We start from the raw sequence: 23,288 nt of genomic DNA on the forward strand, positions 1-23,288 counted from the left end.
ATCATTAATCTGAGTAAAAGAATTTTAAATCAAACTCAGTTGGATGTTTTGGGTAGAGGTTTAACCTTTTCCCCAGATAGAAATTTTGATCGATTTAAATGGGAAAAAGACCTGCATTTGTTTGGAAGGAAATTACTTCTTGCTAAGTTTTATTCATTTAATACATCAATAGACTGTGATAATTCACCACTAACTACGACATCCCCAGGTACAAACACTGTGGAGGTTGAGAATTCTGTTTTAGGTTTTCCTCAGAAGAGATAGAGGCCATTAACACACTTGAAGAGTTAGCTGTAGAGACCAACACAACAGACGGTCAGACTAGACCAATTTGTAAAAGGAAGTGGACCTTCTTTCCACAAACTGGTGTATGCCCGTTAGTGGGCACATTTATAGATCTTGTATCGAGAGATTTTGATGAACTATGGACCAAGAAAAATGATAATCAAAAAATTACCACCAACCTAGGTAGAGAAGATAGCTTGGCCCTCAAGGAAATTCAAATGTGGGAGGATGTAATTGTTAAACCATCCGACAAAGGGGGAAATGTGGTTTTTTGGGCAAAAAATCTGTACATAGCAGAAGTCATGAGACAATTAAAGGATACCTCCTGCTATAAGAACCTACAATTTAACCCACTTGGAGAGTACAAAACAAGATATGATAATATGATAAGAACAGCATATGAGCAGGGAGTCATCACCAAGACAGAATATCAATATTTAGAAGTGGGAGATCCAGTGATCCCCACTTTCTATATGCTACCTAAGATCCATAAAAATGAACTAGTACCACCAGGACGTCCAATAATGTCCGGAATTAAGAGTTTAACAGAGCAAGCTAGTAAATTCTTGGATATCCATTTAAGACGGTTTGCAACTAACTTGCCATCATATACGCAGGACACTATGGACGTCTTATGAAAAAGTGGATGAAATCCATGTTGATAAGGGTGTTCTACTCGCTACGTGCGATGTAGAATCACTCTACACTAGCATTCAACATGAGAAAGGCATTGAATCAGTCCGATATTTTTTGGAAAAGGATGGCATTACAGAATTTGGAGAGTTTTTGGTGAAACTACTCTCTTTTGTACTTTGCAAAAGTTTCTTGTCTTCAGTGATAAGTTTTATTTACAAGTAAGGGGCACAGCAATGGGGGCGGCATGTGCCCCTACGTATGCGAACATCTACTTAGGTTGGTGGGAGTAGACTATGGTTTTTAACGAGACTAATGAAGTTTGTACCCAACATATCTTGATTTGGATGAGGTACATAGATGACCTCTTGATATTGTGGGATGGTCCACAAAACAAATTTATAGAGTTCATCAATCTCTTAAATTTGAACCATATAAACCTCAAATTGACCTATGAAGTCAGCGAGTCAGAAATCACCTTTCTCAATCTGGGGATACAAAAAATGAATGATGGTTATATCTCTACAAACTTGTACAGGAAACACACAGCTACGAATAGTGTTTTACATAGGTCAAGTGCGCATTTCCCAACTGTCCTGAAGGGTATACCAAAAGGGGAGTTTCTACGCCTTAAAAGAAATTGTTCTGATCCCACTCAATTCACATTAAGATCGGAAGAACTATCTGAGAGACCGGTCAGGAGAGGATATAGCAGGAGAGCTATTAAGAAGGCTAGATATGAAACCAGTCTGAGAGATAGGAATTCGCTCCTATACCCCAACAAGATTAGAGAAAAGGAGTCTGACAAAATTAGATGTGTTGAAGATTTTTGTGTTGAATGGCGTCACATTCAAGACATAGGCCCTCATTCAGAGCCACTCGCTAGCGGCAGTACGCTCATTCCGAGCGATGTTCGCACATCTGCGCATGCGTACGGTTTTTAGTACGCATGCGCGAACCAGTCAGTGCGGCCGAAAATCGTTGGTACGCAATATAGCGAGGGCCTGCTATTTTGAGTGACAGAATGAGGCGTATGTGGGTGGTAACAGGGGAAGGTGCTTGAAAACGGGGAGTGGAGATCCGAACGCAGGCGTGCTTAAAGGTCAAAACGGGCGTTTTAAGGGAGTGCATATTTAATACAGCAGCGTCATTGACCACGTCACTTGGTTTTTTTTAACTCAGAACTGCTCGCAAAATAGCGGTTGAAAACACCAACCACAAGAATAGCGAGCAGTTCATACCCTGTTCGATGTACTCGATTAATCTAATAAATAGCGGACATGACGTATGGTGCGTGCGGCCAGGGGGCGTTTTTATCAAAAAAACGAGCGTATGTTTTGCTCGCTCGTTCAGACTTAGAGGTGGGAACAGACTGCAATTTGCGAACGGATCATTTGAATAGCCACCCCTTGTTTTTGAACGAACGACCACAAATAGCGAACGGCTCTGAATCAGGCCCATAATTCATAAATATTGGTCGGTACTTACATTAGACCCAGTTCTTGCCAAGAAAATTGGATCTAGAGTCTCTATCAGTTGGAGGAGGTCAACCAATTTAAAGGATAAATTGGTTCATAGCCACTTTGTTAATAGCAAGAAGAGGAAACCTGTGGCTGAGGGTTCCTTTAAGTATGATGGATGTAAAGCCTGCAATTTTATGATTCGCACCACATAGGTGACTGATAAATAAAACAATACTCATAAGATACATGATTATATTAATTGTAACAACTCGAGGGTTGTGTACTGTTTAATTTTTCCATGTGACAAAAAGTACATTGGAATGACTACCATACCCCATAAACAACGGGTGCTTGAACATGTAGGCAGTATAAGGAACTCCAAATCAGATTCGATGAAATTTAAACAACTCACATCTGTGGCGAGACATTTTCATGATCAACATCAAGGGGATGTCTCAGCCTTAGGAGCATTTGGCATAGAAAAAGTGAACTTGGGGATTAGGGCTGGCGATATCACCCAAGAGTTATTGAAGAGAGAGCCATTGGACATTCCTACTGGGTGGCTTAACATATATTAAATAAAATATTAATATTAAAAATATAAATTTGGGTGTTTTTTTAAAATAATTTATATAAATATTTTTTGTAGGATCTTGTAATGTATGGTATTATTAAATTTGTATGTACATTATCATTATTATCTTAATAATCAGGTTTAAAATACTTGTCTTAAAGTTGATTTCACTTTGGATTCAATATTATTCACGTATTTTAAATTCATGAGCACTACGCTTATTTATTTTAATACATTTTTATAAGAATACAATAATAGGGAAGTCGCCACGACCTCCCTGTGCCTCCGCTGGGCTCTGCTGGGTATGTGGGATCCTGCGGTGAGGGGATTCAGACCCCCGTGGCCCCAGTAACACGTACCAAACACCCGCGGCCAGAGCCGCGAATCGCGGGAGGCCGCCATCTTGAAAACGACCCTGAGGACCTGCATACATTGGGGGACTGGACTGGACTTGCTGGCCACTTTCCTGACCACCATCCCTCTGCTGACCTGTTACCCTCTCACTAGACAGGCTTTCCAGACCTGCCCAGCAGGGTGTGGGTTGCTGGGCAACTCACCTTACCTGCTGGGCACCCTCCCTACTGTTGTTTCTCCGTCCTTGTGTGCAGGCCTGCAACCTGAGAGATATACTCATCACCTGCTTCAACCTGCAAAAAATAAAAAATAAATAAAAAAGGATAAGGGCGCTGCTGCCGGAAAAGTGCTTTAGACACGCTGCAGACCCACTACCGCGGGGGTTCCGTCTGCCATCTCAGCAGAGATCCTCTACCCTCCCGCCATCGTGATCTGTGGCCACCGACAGGCTGTACCGCCACATTCTTGCCTGGACCACCCCGCCTGCGTGCCTAGGGGGGTTTTCTGAATGGGCGACTGTTTCGGCTGCAGGTCAGGTTCTCGGGAAAATAATAAAAGAAGTGGCTCCAAACTCTATAACTCTGCACCTCCTGCATCTGTTCTATGTCTCCCTATTGGGCCCTGTCTAATGTCCATTGATAGGGCTAACGGCTGACATGACATAGATCTAGCCACAGCAATAGGGAGACGTGACCAACGACAACCTCTCTTTTGATACACACCACCCCTGTATTGAGATTTCTCATAAGGTATATAATTTCACAACCCCTTGACCCACTTCTTAAGCTCTTATATGGGGAAAGATAAAAAGCGTGATTCCAAGAAAGACTCTGCATCACTCCGATCCGCTCTGGTATGAGACAATTCTTCCAATCTTCAAATCCTACTCCTTCTGGCTCCAGTGCCACACCACCGCTATCTTCTGATATACACTTTCAAATGGAGGACGGTGCCCCCCTAGACTCAGCCACAGATACTTCTGATATCAGTCAAGTCCTACAGCTGTTGAAGTCCATGCCAACCAAACAAGACTTCAAGCAGCTAGACCACAGTCTTCGGGATACTATACGCACGGAACTCAATACCATCAAAACTGATATATCCCCACCTGGGCACTAGATTGTCTTCCCTACAAGACACCACAGATGCCTCAGTGATAGCCCATAATGCTCTCCGTGAAGCTGTGGTCCGACACGCGACTGAATTTAGACTACTGCAAAGCCATTTGGAAGACTTAGATAATAGAGGGAGGAGAAATAATCTGTGACTCAGGGGTTTCTCTGAAGATGTTCCTCCACAGGGTCTCATGGACTTTCTCACCAGAATTTTCAATGAGGTCCTCGAACAGGACTAAAACACCTCCATCATGTTTGACAGAGCACATCGTGTTCTCCGGCCGAGAGGTTCATCCACAGACCGTCGTAGAGACGTAATCTGCCGCCTCCATTATTATGCCCAGAAAGAGGATATTCTTCGGAAGGTGCGTCGCCTAGATGGAATTGATATTGATGGTCAGCGGATACAAATCTTTCAAGATCTCTCTTGGACTACTCTCCAAAATTGCAGAGCCCTACAACCTCTTACGGTGGAGCTAAGAAAATTAGGCATCAAATATAGATGGGGCTTCCCATTTAGCCTGCAGGTCACCCACAATGGCAAAACGTCCGTCCTCAAGGAACCAAATGACTTGCCTATCTTCTGCTCAGACCTAGGTATACCATTATTTGCCCTACCCGACTGGCGGGATCACCTTTCAGACTCTATACCTCCGCCTCTCACTACAGGTGAAAATAATTGGCAGCTTGCTGATAGAGGCATGAAATCTTCCAGGAACCAACAAGACAAACCGAATCCTGTACCACCATGATAGTCTTATTTTGCCTTCTGTCACCTATCTATATTGTTCACGGTATACAGCATGTAATTTTCTTTTACTTATGATTATATTGCAATATGAAGATAACTAGTCTGATTGATATTTTATGATGCTGTATTTCTGTATAATGGCTTTTACACACAAGCCATAAACTATTGATTTTCTATATAATTGACTTTTCAGTTTAGTCGTTATGACATTAAAGAAGGGTTCTTTAACTTTCTCTCTTTTTAATAGGAGGTGTTTTCCTATTGTATTGTTCTGCTAATTTTGCTGGTTGTCGTTGTCACTACACCCCAGTGCCCCCTGATCCGCCTATGTTTTTCCCTGGTCTTGGATGTGAGGATCATGTCCATAACCCCAGGAAGCGGATGTCCTTTTTTCACACTTTTTGGTATCTGTACGTTACATGAAGTATGCGTACTGTCTATTGTGTGTCCCCATCCCATTCCTTCCCTCGTGTTTCTTTCCTTTTTCCCCATCCCGTTCTAACACTGCAACATACTTATGATGGCAGCTGACAAACACGCAACAACTATTCAAGTAGTATCTATTAATGCTAAAGGTTTAAGTATACCCGAGAAACGCTCGAGAGCGCTACAAGAATTATATAATGCAAGGTCAGATGTGGCCTTTATACAGGAAACACACTTTAAAAGTGGAGCTGCTTCCTTACTCAAAGACCGTAATTTCCCTTTGACTTTCTTTAGCAATAACAGTAAAGGTAAAACATTGGGGTAACTATTTTGTTTTCTAGTAGACTTCCGTTCCAAGATCTGGAAAGATTTAATTTGGATGAGGGTAGGGCTCTTCTAATCAAATGCTAATTATATGGTCAAACTTATACATTTGTTAATTTTTATGTCCCTAACCAGAACCAGCCGGCTTTTCTTGACAGGATGTTAGATAAGGTAGACTCTTTGGCGGAAGGTATTCTCATGGTGGGAGGAGATATGAACTGGACGGTACTGCCGGAACTTGATGTATCCAGCTCTTCTAAACTCCACCGTAGAGTAAGACGCACTCTGCAAGAACACCAGCTGGTTGATACGTGGAGGCTCCAAAATCCAGATGTTAGTGACTACACTTTCTTCTCCACTCCACATAATATTTATTCTAGATTAGACTATTTTTTCCTGTCCCATAGATTCCTACATTTACACACTTCCATAGGCCCCATGACATGGTCTGATCACGTCCCTATTTCTATAACGTTAGCAACCTCCTATCCTTATACTAAGCAGTGCTCATGGCGACTAATTTTATCCCTCACTGATACACGATGTAGATCACAAGTAGCCGAAACCATTGGTGACTATTTCTCCCTCAATGAGACCCCTGAGATTTCGGGGATCACAGTGTGGGCGGCCCACAAATGTGTTTTAAGAGGCAATTAATCCAATTAGGCTCCATGCGAAAAAGAGAAAAGGAAGGTCAGAAGCTCCTCCTTCTACAGAAATTGAAAGATCTAGAAACCTCTCATAATTCTACCCCGTCTGACACAGTGTTAATAGATTTAAAAGAGACAAGAGCTGCTCTGAACAAACTGCTCTCTGACGGAATTAAACGCGATTTTAGACTATGTAGAAACCGCTTCTTCCAGTGGGGCAATAAACCTTACAAATACTTAGCAAGGGCTCTCCGTATGCAGAGGGCTACTTCCTTTATTCAAACAATCAAAGACTCCTCTGGTAAAGACCACACTCTTACCCAAGATATCGCGAAAGCTTTTCACTCATACTACACCAAACTATATAACCTGAATGATCCCCAAACTCCGGAGGAGTCTGCCTCCTTCCGAGATATAGTGGCCCAGTATCTACAGGAGTCCGACCCTTAAAATATCTTCAGCAGACCAGTCTTGGCCCGAAACTCCTTTTACCGTAACAGAATTAAAAGAGGCCCTTAAGTCCACATCCTCTGGAAAAAGTCCAGGCCCTGATGGCTTCACGGTTTTCTACTACAAAACATTTGCCGAAATGTTGCTTCCCAAAATGCTACTGGCCTTTAATGAGATTTCTGTAGATAAAGGTTTTTCAGCACAGTCGTTAGAAGCACACATAGCAGTCATTCATAAAGAAGACAAAGACCCTGCTCAATGCCCCAGTTACCGCCCAATCTCCCTTCTTAATGTGGATGTGAAGTTATACACCAAACTGATTGCCAACAGACTTAAAACATTTTTCCCTACGCTCATTCATTCTGACCAAGTGGGGTTCGCCTCAGGACGAGAGGCCCGTGACAACACCCCTAAGATCATTGACCTCATGCACCTGGCTTCCAGCAGCTCTACCCCGTTAGTACTACTTTCCACCAATGCTGAGAAAGCCTTTGATAGGGTTAATTGGCTTTTTATGCAAGGATTACTGACTCACCTGGGCCTAGGCCCCACGTGTTATCAGAGGATAATGGCTTTATACCGCTAGCCCACTGCTCGCATTAAAATTAACGGTTCTTCCTCAGAGCCAGTACTAATCAACAATGGCACACGTCAGGGATGCCCTCTTTCCCCCCTTATCTTTATACTTTGTATGGAGGCGTTAGCCCGCACAATACGATCCATCCCCGATATCTCAGGTTTTGTGGTTGGTAACAAAGTATATAAATTGGCGTTATTTGCCGATGACTTATTAGTGATTTTATCAAATCCAGTTGTTTCAATTCCCAATCTCATGGTTGAATTCAACAGATTTGGCCTACTTTCAAATTTTAAGGTGAATTACACGAAATCTGTGGTGATTAATTTGTTGTCACCTCCCCATTCCATCTCTATACTGAAACAGTCCTTTGATTTTGCTTGGCATCCCTCTAGCTTTAAATATCTGGGGGTGGTGCTAAATACCAACCTATCCCATCTCTTTACAGATAATTTTACCCCTCTACTCCGAAATTTTAGATTAGAACTCGGGACATGGCGTCGTAGAAATTTTTCATGGTTCGGAAGAACCAGTATAGTTGAAATAAACATTCTCCTGAGGGTACTTTTATTTATTACAGACTCTCCCTATTCATATTCCACAACAGTGTTTCTTGATCTTCATAGACTGGTGAGAGATTTTGTGTGGGGAGGATGGAGACCCCGTTTTAAACAAGACACTCTGTTTCGGCAAAAGCATTTAGGAGGGTTTCGACTCCCCCACTTTCCTACATACTATAGTACCATCATGCTGGGTAGGATACTTGAATGGTTTAGATTTGAGGACGATAAGCAGTGGGTCACTTTGGAAAATAATTCCCTCCCAATCTCTATATCTACGTATCCTTGGCTATCTAAAATATCCAATTTATCTTATCCCACCATTGGCCCTACATTGACACAGTGGAATAAGTTACGGAGGCAGCCCTGCATCTCCTCCTTGCTTTCACCCCTGACCCCTCTCTTTGAAAACCCTAATTTCCCTCCAGGCTTGTTAACAACAAGTTTTAAAGTATGGTTACAGTTGGGGGTGACAGGTGTGGGTCAGCTGGTGGGAAGCACGGGTGTACTGCCTTTCTGTGAATTACAGTCGGCATGGTCCTTACCAGGCTCTGAGATTTGGCGCTACTTATAGTTAAAACATTTTGCCCAATGTAAAGACTTACGAGTAGCTAGTGGCAGACCGCTAACCATCTTTGAGAACATGTGTCTGGCGCCTACCTGTCCGACACACACTTTCTCCCCAAGGGCTATAAACTCCTGACTGAGAACTCTTTCTCAACCCTTCCCAGATTCACAGGGGATTGGGAACATGAATTACAACTTCAATTAAATCCAAAGGATTGGCAGATTTTTCTTACTACCTTCTCATGTTCAATTAGTTACTCAGTAATAGAAACTCAATATAAGGTGTTGTCCCATTGGTATCGATGCCCTCTGACCTTGGCAAAAATGTTCCCCAACATATCTAACAGCCTGCTGGAGATGTAACCAAGAAATTGGTTCTCCGCTGCATATATGGTGGGACTGCTCAATTTTAAGACCCTTTTGGAGGAAAGTTGGAGGTCACCACCCACAGCCTATACGAGCGTGCAGTTTGATGGCCGCGATGGTCTTGACAATCGCGACCATCGAAACTGCGAGCAGAATCCTGCGGTTGAGGTTTTCGACCGCAAGCCCTGGAGTGATTTTGGCTCTACCAGAGCCAAAATCACTCCCACTGACATCACTAGTGATGTCAGTGGGCCGGCTTCTGACGGTAGGCGTTCCCTTAGGAACGCCCCCGTCAGGGAGGCACGCCCCCGTCACGCCCACCAAAGGGGGCGTGCTGTCAATCAACATCGACAGCACGCCCCCTTTGATCAGACACAACGAGCGAAGGAAAGTCCTTCGCTCGTCGCGTCTGGCGCATGCGCACGACAGAGCTCCCTCCGTCGTGCGCATGCTCAGTGCAGAACATTGACCCACTTGCGAGCGGACAGCCGCTCGCGAGTGGGTCTGAATCAGGCCCATAGTACTGTGTGGGGTCCATGGCTTGATTTCAAGTCCTCTTCAACCCTTGCCACGATGTGCAATCAATTATAAGACACTACGTAATATGCTGCAAAGCTTTTGTTCTATGCGGTAATTGTTGCTATATCCGACCCCCGCTCTTTCCTTTCCCTTCTTTCTCTCATTTGTGTTGTCTAATGTTTGATGCTTTGATTTCTACCTCTGCTGTGCTGGTATTGTTATATTTATATACTTCTGTATATGTTTGAGGTTATTTTGATTTTCATAATTTTATGATTTTCATAATTTTATGTGATTTGTATTTGTACCTCTTTTTTGTTACGCCATGTACTAACCAAAATAAAATAAACATATATTGGAAAAAAAAAAAAAAAGAATATAATAATAATATATCACATTTTATTTAGGGACACTATTTTTGTCATTACACTTCTTAATAATGATTTTGGACAATTTTTTAATATATTATTATAGAATATATTGATGATTTTTTAGTCTATATGCACATTTTTGTGTTACACATTTATATATAGTTATCAAAATTAGTTAATAAGCGGCAAAATTATTAGCTTTGGGCATTATTATATAATACTTTATAATAATGATACATAGGTTTCACTTATTATTTTTTATTTCTAATTTAGCATCTATATCATTATGGGTATACCAATTTTTTACATTATATATTGTTATTTATTATTAGTTTAGATTGGGTAGGTTAATTAATATGTATTTCACATAATTATATGTTATAGGTGAGAAATATATCACTAATTATGTGCTGACCTATTGAATCACTGACAGTCTCAGCTGATTGGCTGTAATTTCTGTCAATCAATAAGTATACTCCGATTCTTTGTGAAAATCACTCTTAGGATTTGGCAACCAATGAAAGCGCTGACAGGCTAAGTGGATTGGCCAGCAGTCCCATCAATCAGAATGGAGCAAGCTGATTGGTGACAACTACGAATATAGGATCTCGCAACCCGACGGACGGATTAAGCCACAGAGCGAAACGCGTGTCAGGAGGAGACACGCGATGCACGCTGGTCGGCGTGTGTAGTGTTTATCTCTATGTATTAACCACCGTTCAATATCACATGTTGTTACTAGTTTAGGGGCGTCTGTTAGACTACAGGACTATACAAGCGGGCGCGTGTGACCCTGCATACAATAACACTCGGACATTCATGTCTATACATTCAGTTAGAGAGTACTGGCTATATTGCTGAACATCAGCGTTGCCCGCATTATTAATAAAAAATGACATTACCAGTCACTCAGGTGCAAGGCTTTCTCTGTTATTTATTAATGGGATATTCACCTGTGTACAAACATCTGCATGATCAATACTCACATACAGCAAAGGAATTATTCCTTAGTGTGTATAATATATGACTTTGGTATAAGGAGCGTGCAGGTGTCATTATATAACTTACTTGCAACTACGGAACAACAAGAGCTACACTGTCTCAAAGGGCATCTCAGCAAAATGTACACACTGTATCCATAATACTGATCTCATCCACTTATAAGATTAGTGGATATAAACACAATGGATAATAAGGGGATAGATGATCTCATTATCGTTATTAATAATTCCCATCTTATGTGGAACAGCTACTTATTTTTGAGAATAAATAACAGCAGCCTTGAATAAATTATATGCCCATTTATAACATAGCATTGATCTACGATCCAATAATTGGTATATGGTAGTAGGAGATTAATGCAATGGGCAATCAATTAATGAGGCTGTTGTAGTTATATGTGAACTCACCATAAATATGCAATCCGTTTGAATAGGTGACCTTGTTAGATATACAGGACTAATTACATTATGATATTAAGGTCCTTATGATTATATTGGATTGGTAACATCCTCCAATTTAGTATCCGTTTGTGAGTGAGACAGTCAGGAAACTATCATTGGACCCCCCATTAACAGAGATATAGTGCACCTTGATGTAATACATGTCCGTCTTCTACAGACGCCCACATGAGACGTAATATCACATCAATTTAATGTGGTTAGTCCGAATAATATAGATATAAAAGACGCATAACGGTGGTATTAGTAATTGAATAGTTTTTATTAAAAAAATGACATAATATATTTTGCGGCATCCTATTTTAAGGATTGATAAAAGGTTAAGTTTTAATAAATTGGTGTTAACATGGGTAATTGTTATATTTTGTGATTAGGTTGAATCAAAATTATTCGAATTCATTATATTTGTCCAGGAGTGCCCTGTGATAGAAATGCTTTCTTCTTTCCCCTTTTTAGGTATCTATTTTATTCCTAGGTGCACCCCCCTTGGTGATAATTAAGTAGAATTGCCAATTATTTATAAGGGGTAGGACAATATATATATAAAAAACTTTTATGATATAGTGAAAGTGGTCTGTGCGGACTCTTTCCATTTTTATGTTTTGACATTATTAAGGGAATTGAAATTGGAGTGATACCCAGGACTGGGTGCTAAGGGTTTAAAATTTACTCTAAATGTCCATAATATTCTACTGTGTCTAATTTATGAGCAATGTCTCAATACAGGTAATAATATACATTAGGGTAACATTGTTTTCAAGAGTTATATATATGCTTTTCATTTATTTTTTAATTGTGAGTAAAGTGTTTTTTACTTGATATATGAATCATTTATAGAATAAAGAAATTTATATAGATATATAACTTTTTCTTGGAGCCATGACTGATCGTTATGTATGTGTGGATTCTGCTGTCTCACAATAAGAGCATGATTAGCGCAGTCTGTGTTTCATTTAGTATTGTTTGTTTATGGGTATTAGCAATTCCCAATTTTGAAGACTTGCTGCTCTACATTAATCAGTAAAGTTAATTGCATGTATCTAATTTTATTATATGGTTGATCAGCACCAGGACCATTAAATAATTTGATGTGTGACATATATAATGTAATAGTATAATCAGTATACAGAGCTAGTCACATATATATGGTAATGCTATATACAGTATACACAGCTAGTCACATATATCCGGTAATGGTATAATCAGCATACACAGATAGTCAATATATATGGTAATAGTATAATCAGTATACACAGCTAGTCACATATATACGGTAATGGTATAATCAGTATACACAGCTAGGCACATATATACGGTTATAGTATAATCAGTATACAGAGCTAGTCACATATATATGGTAATGGTACAATCAGTATACAAAGCTAGTCACATATATACGGTTATAGTATAATCAGTATACAGAGCTAGTCACATATATACGGTAATGGTATAATCAGTATACACAGCTAGTCACATATATATGGTAATGGATCAATCAGTATACACAGCTAGTCACATATATATGGTAATGGATCAATCAGTATACACAGCTAGTCACATATTGTCACGGCCAGGGTATTTCAGCATGGCGCTAGGCGAGTGTTACCTGTGAGGTCATTGTGGCGCGGGCTGTCTGGTGGCGGAGCTGGTGTCTGGCGGGGGGCTTTGGCTGCACGCGTTGTTGTGCGGGCCTGTTGTCACTCTGCGCTGGTAAGGCCTGGCGGCGTCTCCATTCCGTTTGGCATGGGCGCCGCCATCTTGCCTTCTGGCCATGTGATGCGGCTGGCCAATCCTGGTGAGTCACATGTTCCCTCCGGCCAGTAACAGCACGGCATGGGGTATTTAGGAAGGGTCAGTACCTTCCTTCTTTGCCAGTGCAACGTGTATCTCAGCCTAGCTGAGAGGGAGTTCTCTGTGCTTTCCTGTTCCTGTGAATTCGCTGTCTGCCAGTCTGCCTGTCAGCTCCTAGTTCCCACTGGACTACCCCGCTTCCTCCATCACCCTTGCCCATACCTGAGTGCCTGAGCCTGCTGACATCCTGCGCTTCTGTTCACTACCTGCATACCTGGCTTGATTATTTTCAGTTTCACTACCTGCACACCTGGACAGCTCTAATTGTTTCTACCTGGACATTAACCCTTTTGCTCCCACCACAGAACTCTTGTGCACATTTATATTTTCCTGGACTTTTATTTACTGCCATTATATGTCTACTCGAGCACTTATTAAAAATCCTAGTTTTATTTACAAATCTGCTTCAGTGATCGCTCCTGCTACCACCCCGGGTCCACAAATAACCCAGAACATAACAGTTTGCACTGGCCACATGGAGCCGGCTATGGATCAGGAGTCAGGAGTGGATTTGTTTCGGTGCATCTCTGGTCGTTTAGAAAATCTGGAAAACATGCAGCATCAGATGGCTAAATTTCTGCAAGAGATGTCCAAGCGACAGTATAGTTTGCAAACTTCCTTTTCTACCCCTGAAGTACCAGAATCTACATCCGCATCAGTGTCTGGGAATACAGGAGGCAGATCATCTCCCCGCTTACATCTTCCTTTACCAAGTAAATTTGACGGCAATCCTAAACTCTGCCGAGGATTCCTAAATCAGTGTGACATACATTTTACCCTGCAGCCTGACAACTTTCCAACTGCAAGAACTAAAGTGGCTTATATAGTCTCTCTGGTATCCGGCCAGGCCTTGGAATGGGCTTCCCCACTCTGGGAGCGCTCAGATCCGCTGCTGGATAATTACGCAGGCTTTGTGTCATCCTTCAGGAGGATTTTCGATGAACCTGGGTGTACTGTATCAGCATCATCAAACATCATGACACTGAGACAAGGGGTCCGTCCTGTCAGTCAATATGCCGTGCAATTTCAAATTTTAGCATCAGAGCTCAAATGGAATGAGGAAGCCCTCACCTCGGCCTTCTGGCATGGGTTGTCAGACCGACTAAAGGATGATCTAGTCACTCGAGAGCTTCCTGCTAATCTGAACGACATGATTTCGTTGTGTATCAAAGTTGACCTACGCTTCAGGGAACGTCAGGCTGAAAAAAACAGAACTGACCGGCACAGGTCATTTACCCCCTCCATTTGTACCCATCCCATTCCTTCTCTTACTGAAGAGGAGCCTATGCAGGTAAATCATACACACCTCTCCAAAGAAGAACGTCAGAGAAGAATGCAAAAGAACCTCTGTCTGTACTGCGGAGAGTCTGGTCACCTGCTGATCTCCTGCCCCCGTAAACTGGGAAATGCCAAATCCTAACTGACCCTGGAGACATCAAGTTAGGAGTTATGAACCCGTCTCCAAAAATTAAAGATTTCACGATTACCCTAGCCTTTGATCTTAAACCCAAACCTGTCTTTGCTACTGCTCTAATCGACTCAGGAGCAGCCGGAAATTTCATAACGTCTAGTTTCATAGATAAATTTCAGATACCTTGTTTGTCTCTCAACCATGCTATCTCTCTGACCTCGATAGACGGACGCCCTCTGACTAACGGGATAGTCACCAAAGAGACTCAACCTGTATTGGTCCGAATTGGGGCACTTCATTCTGAGTCCTTAAAATTCTTGGTGATATCAGAGGCCTCTCAAGAAATTGTTCTTGGTCTACCCTGGTTATGTAAACATAATCCCAGGATTGATTGGAGTTCTATGCAGATTCTGTCATGGGGTATGGACTGTCAGAAATCCCGTCTTCCAAAAATTCGACCTGTAAGAAAGACAGTTCCATTAGTTTCTTCTGCCATTCCCAAGGAATATCAGATGTTCGCCAACGTTTTCTCTGAACAACAAGCAAATATCTTACCCCCTCATAGGGAATGGGACTGTCCAATTGAATTGATACCTGATAAGATGCCACCTCGTGGCCGTACCTATCCCCTGTCCTTGCCTGAGACTCAAGCCATGACCGAGTACATCCGGGACAACCTGGCAAAGGGGTTCATCCGCCCCTCTACTTCACCTGCCGGAGCTGGGTTTTTCTTCGTTGGCAAGAAGGATGGTGGTCTAAGACCATGTATCGATTATCGAGGCCTTAATGACATTACTGTAAAAAATCGATACCCTCTTCCCCTGATTACTGAGTTGTTTGATAGGGTCAAGGGCTCTGTAATTTTTTCTAAATTAGATCTAAGAGGGGCTTACAACCTCATTCATATCCGAGCTGGCGATGAATGGAAGACCGCTTTTAATACCAGAGATGGACATTTTGAGTATTTAGTAATGCCTTTTGGATTGTGTAATGCCCCTGCTGTCTTTCAAAGTTTCGTTAATGAGATTTTCCGGGATCTGTTATATGTTTCGGTTGTTGTCTATCTGGATGACATACTGATTTTTTCACCCTCTGTGGCTAAACATCAAGAACATGTTAAAGAAGTCCTGATCCGTTTGAGAGAAAACCACCTTTACTGCAAACTGGAGAAGTGCATCTTTGGAGTGCCCAGTGTACCTTTTCTCGGCTATGTAATATCTGGCTCCAGTTTAGAAATGGACCCCAAGAAGGTAAAAGCAATTCTGGATTGGACCCGACCTCAGACACTGAAGGCCATCCAGAGATTGTTGGGCTTCGCCAATTATTATAGACGCTTCATTAAGGGATTTTCTACACTGCTGGCTCCCATTACAGCCTTGACCCGCAAAGGTGCTAATCCTGCCCAATGGTCACCTGAGGCAGAGTCTGCCTTTCATCTTCTAAAACAGGCCTTCATCTCAGCACCAGTTCTTCGACAACCAGATCTGGACAGGCCTTTTTTGTTGGAAGTAGATGCATCATCTGAAGCTGTGGGAGCAGTCTTGTCTCAACGTTATGAGAACAACCGAGTCCATCCGTGTGGGTTCTTTTCTAAAAAATTCTCACCTGCCGAAAGGAACTACGCCATAGGTGAGCAAGAACTACTAGCTGTAAAGTTGGCGTTGAAAGAATGGAGATATTTGCTAGAAGGCGCCAAGTTTCCATTTACTGTATTTACGGACCATAGAAATCTCCTATTTCTCAAAAACCTCCAATGTGTGAGTCTTCGTTTGGCCCACTGGGCAATATTCTTTGCCAGGTTTCAGTTCACCCTGACCTTTCGGTCTGGAGCACTTAATCAGAAGGCTGATGCCCTATCGAGATCTCTCCTCTGTGATGATCAATCTGAAAATCAAAGCAATACCCCTGTCTTGGAATCAAGAGTTTTCGCCGCATTACAACTTCAGCCTCCTATGGGAAAATCATTTGTGGCCCCGGAATTAAGGAAGCAGCTTCTCACTTGGGCACATTCCTCTCGCTTCGCAGGGCACTCAGGCACTCGGAAGACCTTGGAGTTCCTGAAAAGACACTATTGGTGGCCTTCTATGAAGGCAGACATAATGGAGTTTATCTCTTCCTGCTCCTCCTGTGCCCAGCATAAATCATCACGACAAGCTCCAGCTGGGGAATTGCTTCCATTACCTACTCCATCACGTCCATGGACGCATCTCTCCATGGATTTCGTCACAGACCTGCCAGTCTCTCAAGGTTTCAACACTATCTGGGTTGTAATAGACCGATTTTCTAAGATGGTCCACTATATACCGTTGAAGAAGTTACCTTCTGCCCCTGACCTGGCACAGTTGTTTGTCCAACACATATTTCGTCTACACGGCCTTCCTGCTGAAATTGTCTCTGACCGTGGTGTGCAGTTTACTGCTAAATTCTGGAGGGCTTTGTGTTCTGTTCTTCAAGTGAAGTTAAACTTTTCCACGGCCTACCATCCGCAAAGCAACGGCTCCACCGAGAGAGTTAATCAAGATCTAGAGACTTTCTTAAGAATTTTTATGTCATCTTCCCAGGACAATTGGGCTGCCTTGCTGCCGTGGGCTGAGTTTGCACATAATACTTCCTACCACTCGTCAACTAACCAAATGCCATTTCAGGTTGTATATGGCCTTCATCCTCGTGTTCCCGAATTCCGAAGCCTGCCTGTTTTCGATGTTCCGGCCATGGAGGACATGGTGCGGAATTTTGCTGCCATCTGGACTCAAGTACGGTCTGATTTGTTGAAGGCATCCTCTCGCTATAAGACCCAGGCCGATAAGAAGCGTAGAATAGTTCCACACATGCAAGTTGGAAGCCAGGTCTTGTTATCCACCTGGAATCTTCGTCTGAGGGTTCCTTCTATGAAATTTGCACCACGCTTCATCGGTCCCTTCTCCATAACAGAAGTCATTAATCCAGTGGCCTATCGTCTACAGTTACCCCCATACCTAAAAATCCCTAATTCCTTCCATATTTCCTTATTGAAGCCCCTGGTCCTGAATTAATTCCATAGTGCTCTACCTGCTTCTCCTCGAGTCCAGACGGAGAGAGGAGTTGAGTTTGAGGTCGCCCAGATCTTGGACTCTCGTCTACGCAAAGGTCATCTACAGTATTTGCTGGACTGGAAAGGTTATGGTCCAGAGGAACGTTGCTGGACCGATGCTCGTGATGTCCACGCTCCCATGCTCATCAGGAGATTCCATTCTGCCCATCCGGAGAAGCCTGGTGAGTGTCCTGAGGCCACCCCAAAAGGGGGGGTACTGTCACGGCCAGGGTATTTCAGCATGGCGCTAGGCGAGTGTTACCTGTGAGGTCATTGTGGCGCGGGCTGTCTGGTGGTGGAGCTGGTGTCTGGCGGGGGGCTTTGGCTGCACGCGTTGTTGTGCGGGCCTGTTGTCACTCTGCGCTGGTAAGGCCTGGCGGCGTCTCCATTCTGTTTGGCATGGGCACCGCCATCTTGCCTTCTGGCCATGTGATGCGGCTGGCCAATCCTGGTGAGTCACATGTTCCCTCCGGCCAGTAACAGCACGGCATGGGGTATTTAGGAGGGGTCAGTACCTTCCTTCTTTGCCAGTGCAACGTGTATCTCAGCCTAGCTGAGAGGGAGTTCTCTGTGCTTACCTGTTCCTGTGAATTCGCTGTCTGCCAGTCTGCCTGTCAGCTCCTAGTTCCCACTGGACTACCCCGCTTCCTCCATCACCCTTGCCCATACCTGAGTGCCTGAGCCTGCTGACATCCTGCGCTTCTGTTCACTACCTGCAAACCTGGCTTGATTATTTTCAGTTTCACTACCTGCACACCTGGACAGCTCTAATTATTTCTACTTGGACATTAACCCTTCTACTCCCACCACAGAACTCTTGTGCACATTTATATATTCCTGGACTTTTATTTACTGCCATTATATGTCTACTCAAGCACTTATTAAAAATCCTAGTTTTATTTTCAAATCTGCTTCTGTGTTCGCTCCTGCTACCACCCCGGGTCCACAAACAACCCAGAACATCACACATATATACGGTAATGGTATAATCAGTAAACACAGCTAGTCACATATATATATGGTAATGTTACAATCAGTATACACAGATAGTCACATATATATGGTAATGGTATAATCAGTATACACAGCTAGTCACATATATATGGTAATGGTACAATTAGTATACACAGCTAGTCACATATATACGGTAATAGCATAATCAGTATCCAGAGCTGGAAACATATATACAGTAATGGTATAATCAGTATACACAGCTAGTCACATATATACGGTAATGGTATAATCAGTATACACAACTAGTCACTTATATAAGGTAATGATATAATCTGTATACACAGCTAGTCACATATATACGGTAATGGAATAATCAGTATACACAGCTAGTCACATACATACGGTAATGGTATAATCAGTATACACAGCTAGTCACATATATGCGGTAATGGTATAATCACTATACACAGCTAGTCACATATATACGGTAATAGTATATACAGTATACACAGCTAGTCACATATATATGGTAATGGTATAATCACTATACACAGTTAGTCACATATATATGGTAATGGTATAATCAGTATATACAGCTAGTCACATATATAAAGTAATGGAATAATCAGTATATGCAGCTAGTCACATATATATGGTAATGGTATATACAGTATACACAGCTGGTCACATATATAGGGTAATAATATGTCAGTATACACAGCTAGTCACAAATATATGGTAATGGTATGATCAGTATACACAGCTAGTCACGTATATACGGTAATGGTATATACAGTATCCACAACTAGTCACATATATATACGGTAATAGTATATACAGTATATGCAGCTAGTCACATATATACAGTAATAGTATATACAGTATATGCAGCTTGTTACATATATACGGTAATAGTATATACAGTATCCACAACTAGTCACATATATACGGTAATAGTATATACAGTATATGCAGCTAGTTACATATATACAGTAATAGTATATACAGTATATGCAGCTTGTTACATATATACGGTAATGGTCTAATCAGTATATGCAGCTAGTCACGTATATATGGTAATGGTATATACAGTATACAAAGCTAGTCACGTATATACGGTAATGGTATATACAGTATACACAGCTAGTCACACATATACGGTAATGGTATAATCAGTATACACAGCTAGTCACATATATATGGTAATGCTATACACAGCTAGTCACATATATACGGTAATAGTATATACAGTATATGCAGCTAGTCACTTATATACGGTAATGGTATATACAGTATACACAGCTAGTCACATATATAGGCTAATAATATAATCACTATACACAGCTAGTCACATATATAAGGTAATGGTATAATTAGTATACTCAGCCAGTCACATATATGCGGTAATGGTATATACAGAATACACAGCTAGTCACACATATACGGTTATAGTATATTCAGTATCCACAACTAGTCACATATATGCGGTAATGGTATATACAGAATACACAGCTAGTCACACATATACGGTTATAGTATATTCAGTATACGCAGCTAGTCACGTATATACGGTAATGGTATAATCAGTATACGCAGCTAGTCACATATATACGGTAATGGTATAATCAGTATACACAGCTAGTCACATATATACGGTAATGATATAATCAGTATACACACCTAGTCACATATATACGGTAATGGTATAATTAGTATACACAGATAGTCACATATATACGGTAATGATACAATCAGTATACACAGCTAGTCACATATATATATGGTTATAGTATAATCAGTATACACAGCTAGTCACATATATACGGTAATGGTATAATTAGTATACACAGCTAGTCACATGTATACGGTTATAGTATAATCAGTAAACAAAGCTAGTCACATATATACGGTAATGGTATAATCAGTATACACAGCTAGTCACATATATATGGTAATGGTATAATTGTTATACACAGATAGTCACATATATACGGTAATGATATAATCAGTATACACAGCTAGTCACATATTTACTGTTATAGTATAATCGGTAAACACAACTAGTCACATATATACGGTAATGGTATAATCAGTATACACAGCTAGTCACATATATATGGTAATGCTATACACAGTATACACAGCTAGTCACATATATACGGTAATAGTATATACAGTATATGCAGCTAGTCACATATATACGGTAATAGTATATACAGTATACACAGCTAGTCACATATATATGGTAATGGTATAATTAGTATACACAGATAGTCACATATATACGGTTATAGTATAATCAGTATACACAGCTAGTCACATATATACGGTAATGGTATAATCAGTATACACAGCTAGTCACATATATACGCTAATGGTATAATTAGGATACACAGATAGTCACATATATACGGTAATTATATAATCACTATACACAGCTAGTCACATATATATGGTAATGGTATAAACAGTATACACAGCTAGTCACATATATATGGTAATGGTATATACAGTATACACAGCTAGTCACATATATACGGTAATGGTATAATCAGTATACGCAGGTAGTCACATATATACAGTAATGGTATAAACAGTATACACAGATAGTCACATATATATGGTAATGGTATAATCAGTATACGCAGGTAGTCACATATATACAGTCTGGTATAATCAGTATACACAGCTAGTCACATATATACGGTAATGGTATAATCAGTATACGCAGGTAGTCACATATATACAGTAATGGTATAATCAGTATACACAGCTAGTCACATATATACGGTAATGGTATAATCAGTATACGCAGGTAGTCACATATATACAGTAATGGTATAATCAGTATACACAGCTAGTCACATATATACGGTAATGGTATAATCCGTATACACAGCTAGTCACATATATAAAGTAATGGTATATACAGTATACACAGTCACATATATACGGTAATGGTATATACAGTATACACAGCTAGTCACATATATATGGTAATGGTATAATTAGTATACACAGATAGTCACATATATACGGTAATGGTATATACAGTATACACAGCTAGTCACATATATACGCTAATGGTATAATTAGGATACACAGATAGTCACATATATACGGTAATTATATAATCACTATACACAGCTAGTCACATATATATGGTAATGGTATAAACAGTATACACAGCTAGTCACATATATATGGTAATGGTATATACAGTATACACAGCTAGTCACATATATACGGTAATGGTATAATCAGTATACGCAGGTAGTCACATATATACAGTAATGGTATAAACAGTATACACAGATAGTCACATATATATGGTAATGGTATAATCAGTATACGCAGGTAGTCACATATATACAGTCTGGTATAATCAGTATACACAGCTAGTCACATATATACGGTAATGGTATAATCAGTATACGCAGGTAGTCACATATATACAGTAATGGTATAATCAGTATACACAGCTAGTCACATATATACGGTAATGGTATAATCAGTATACGCAGGTAGTCACATATATACAGTAATGGTATAATCAGTATACACAGCTAGTCACATATATACGGTAATGGTATAATCCGTATACACAGCTAGTCACATATATAAAGTAATGGTATATACAGTATACACAGTCACATATATACGGTAATGGTATATACAGTATACACAGCTAGTCACATATATATGGTAATGGTATAATTAGTATACACAGATAGTCACATATATACGGTAATGGTATATACAGTATACACAGCTAGTCACATATATATGGTAATGGTATAATTAGTATACACAGATAGTCACATATATACGGTAATGGTATATACAGTATACACAGCTAGTCACATATATATGGTAATGGTATAATTAGTATACACAGATAGTCACATATATACGGTAATGGTATATACAGTATACACAGCTAGTCACATATATATGGTAATGGTATAATTAGTATACACAGATAGTCACATATATACGGTAATGGTATATACAGTATACACAGCTAGTCACATATATATGGTAATGGTATAATTAGTATACACAGATAGTCACATATATACGGTAATGGTATATACAGTATACACAGCTAGTCACATATATATGGTAATGGTATAATTAGTATACACAGATAGTCACATATATACGGTAAAGGTATAATCAGTATACACAGCTAGTCACATATATACGGTACTGGAATAACCATATTATAGTAAATGTTGCCCTCTGGGTACAGTGGATTGTGGGCGAGTATCTGCAGAGATCCGCCCTCAGTGGGTTCGGTATTGTGTGTTACCCCGCCCACTGACTTTCCTCTGTCCCAGCCCACGGCCGCTGGCCCCACCCCTTTTATTTATTATGCACTTTATCCTCCCATTCTCCGGCCGTGGCCCCGCCCCCTGTGTGACCACGTGCCTCTGTCTGTGCGCTGGCCCCGCCCCCACTGTGTGACCACGTGTCCCGGTATCCGGCCTGGCTGCTGTAGGGGGAACACATGGCGGCTGCGGGTGCTGAGCTGGTGCTGGAGGATGGGAGCCG

At 41.0% G+C, this 23,288-nt stretch overlaps 1 protein-coding gene across 2 annotated transcripts in view; it reads left to right on the top strand.

The window, feature by feature from the left end:
• Positions 1-23,146: 23,146 nt before the first annotated feature.
• CAD (carbamoyl-phosphate synthetase 2, aspartate transcarbamylase, and dihydroorotase) overlaps positions 23,147-23,288 on the top strand; it is a 56,705-nt gene continuing 56,563 nt past the window's right edge. For both annotated transcript variants that reach the window (XM_088452908.1, XM_088452909.1), the window contains exon 1: positions 23,147-23,288. This exon is cut by the window's right edge and continues 50 nt beyond it. In XM_088452908.1, coding sequence (XP_088309034.1) covers positions 23,245-23,288 — 44 coding nt within the window. In that variant the 5' untranslated portion in view covers positions 23,147-23,244.

Source organism: Taudactylus pleione, unplaced genomic scaffold (assembly GCF_031769625.1).
Source record: "Taudactylus pleione unplaced genomic scaffold, aTauple2 ptg000558l, whole genome shotgun sequence".
Lineage (NCBI taxonomy): Eukaryota > Metazoa > Chordata > Amphibia > Anura > Myobatrachidae > Taudactylus > Taudactylus pleione.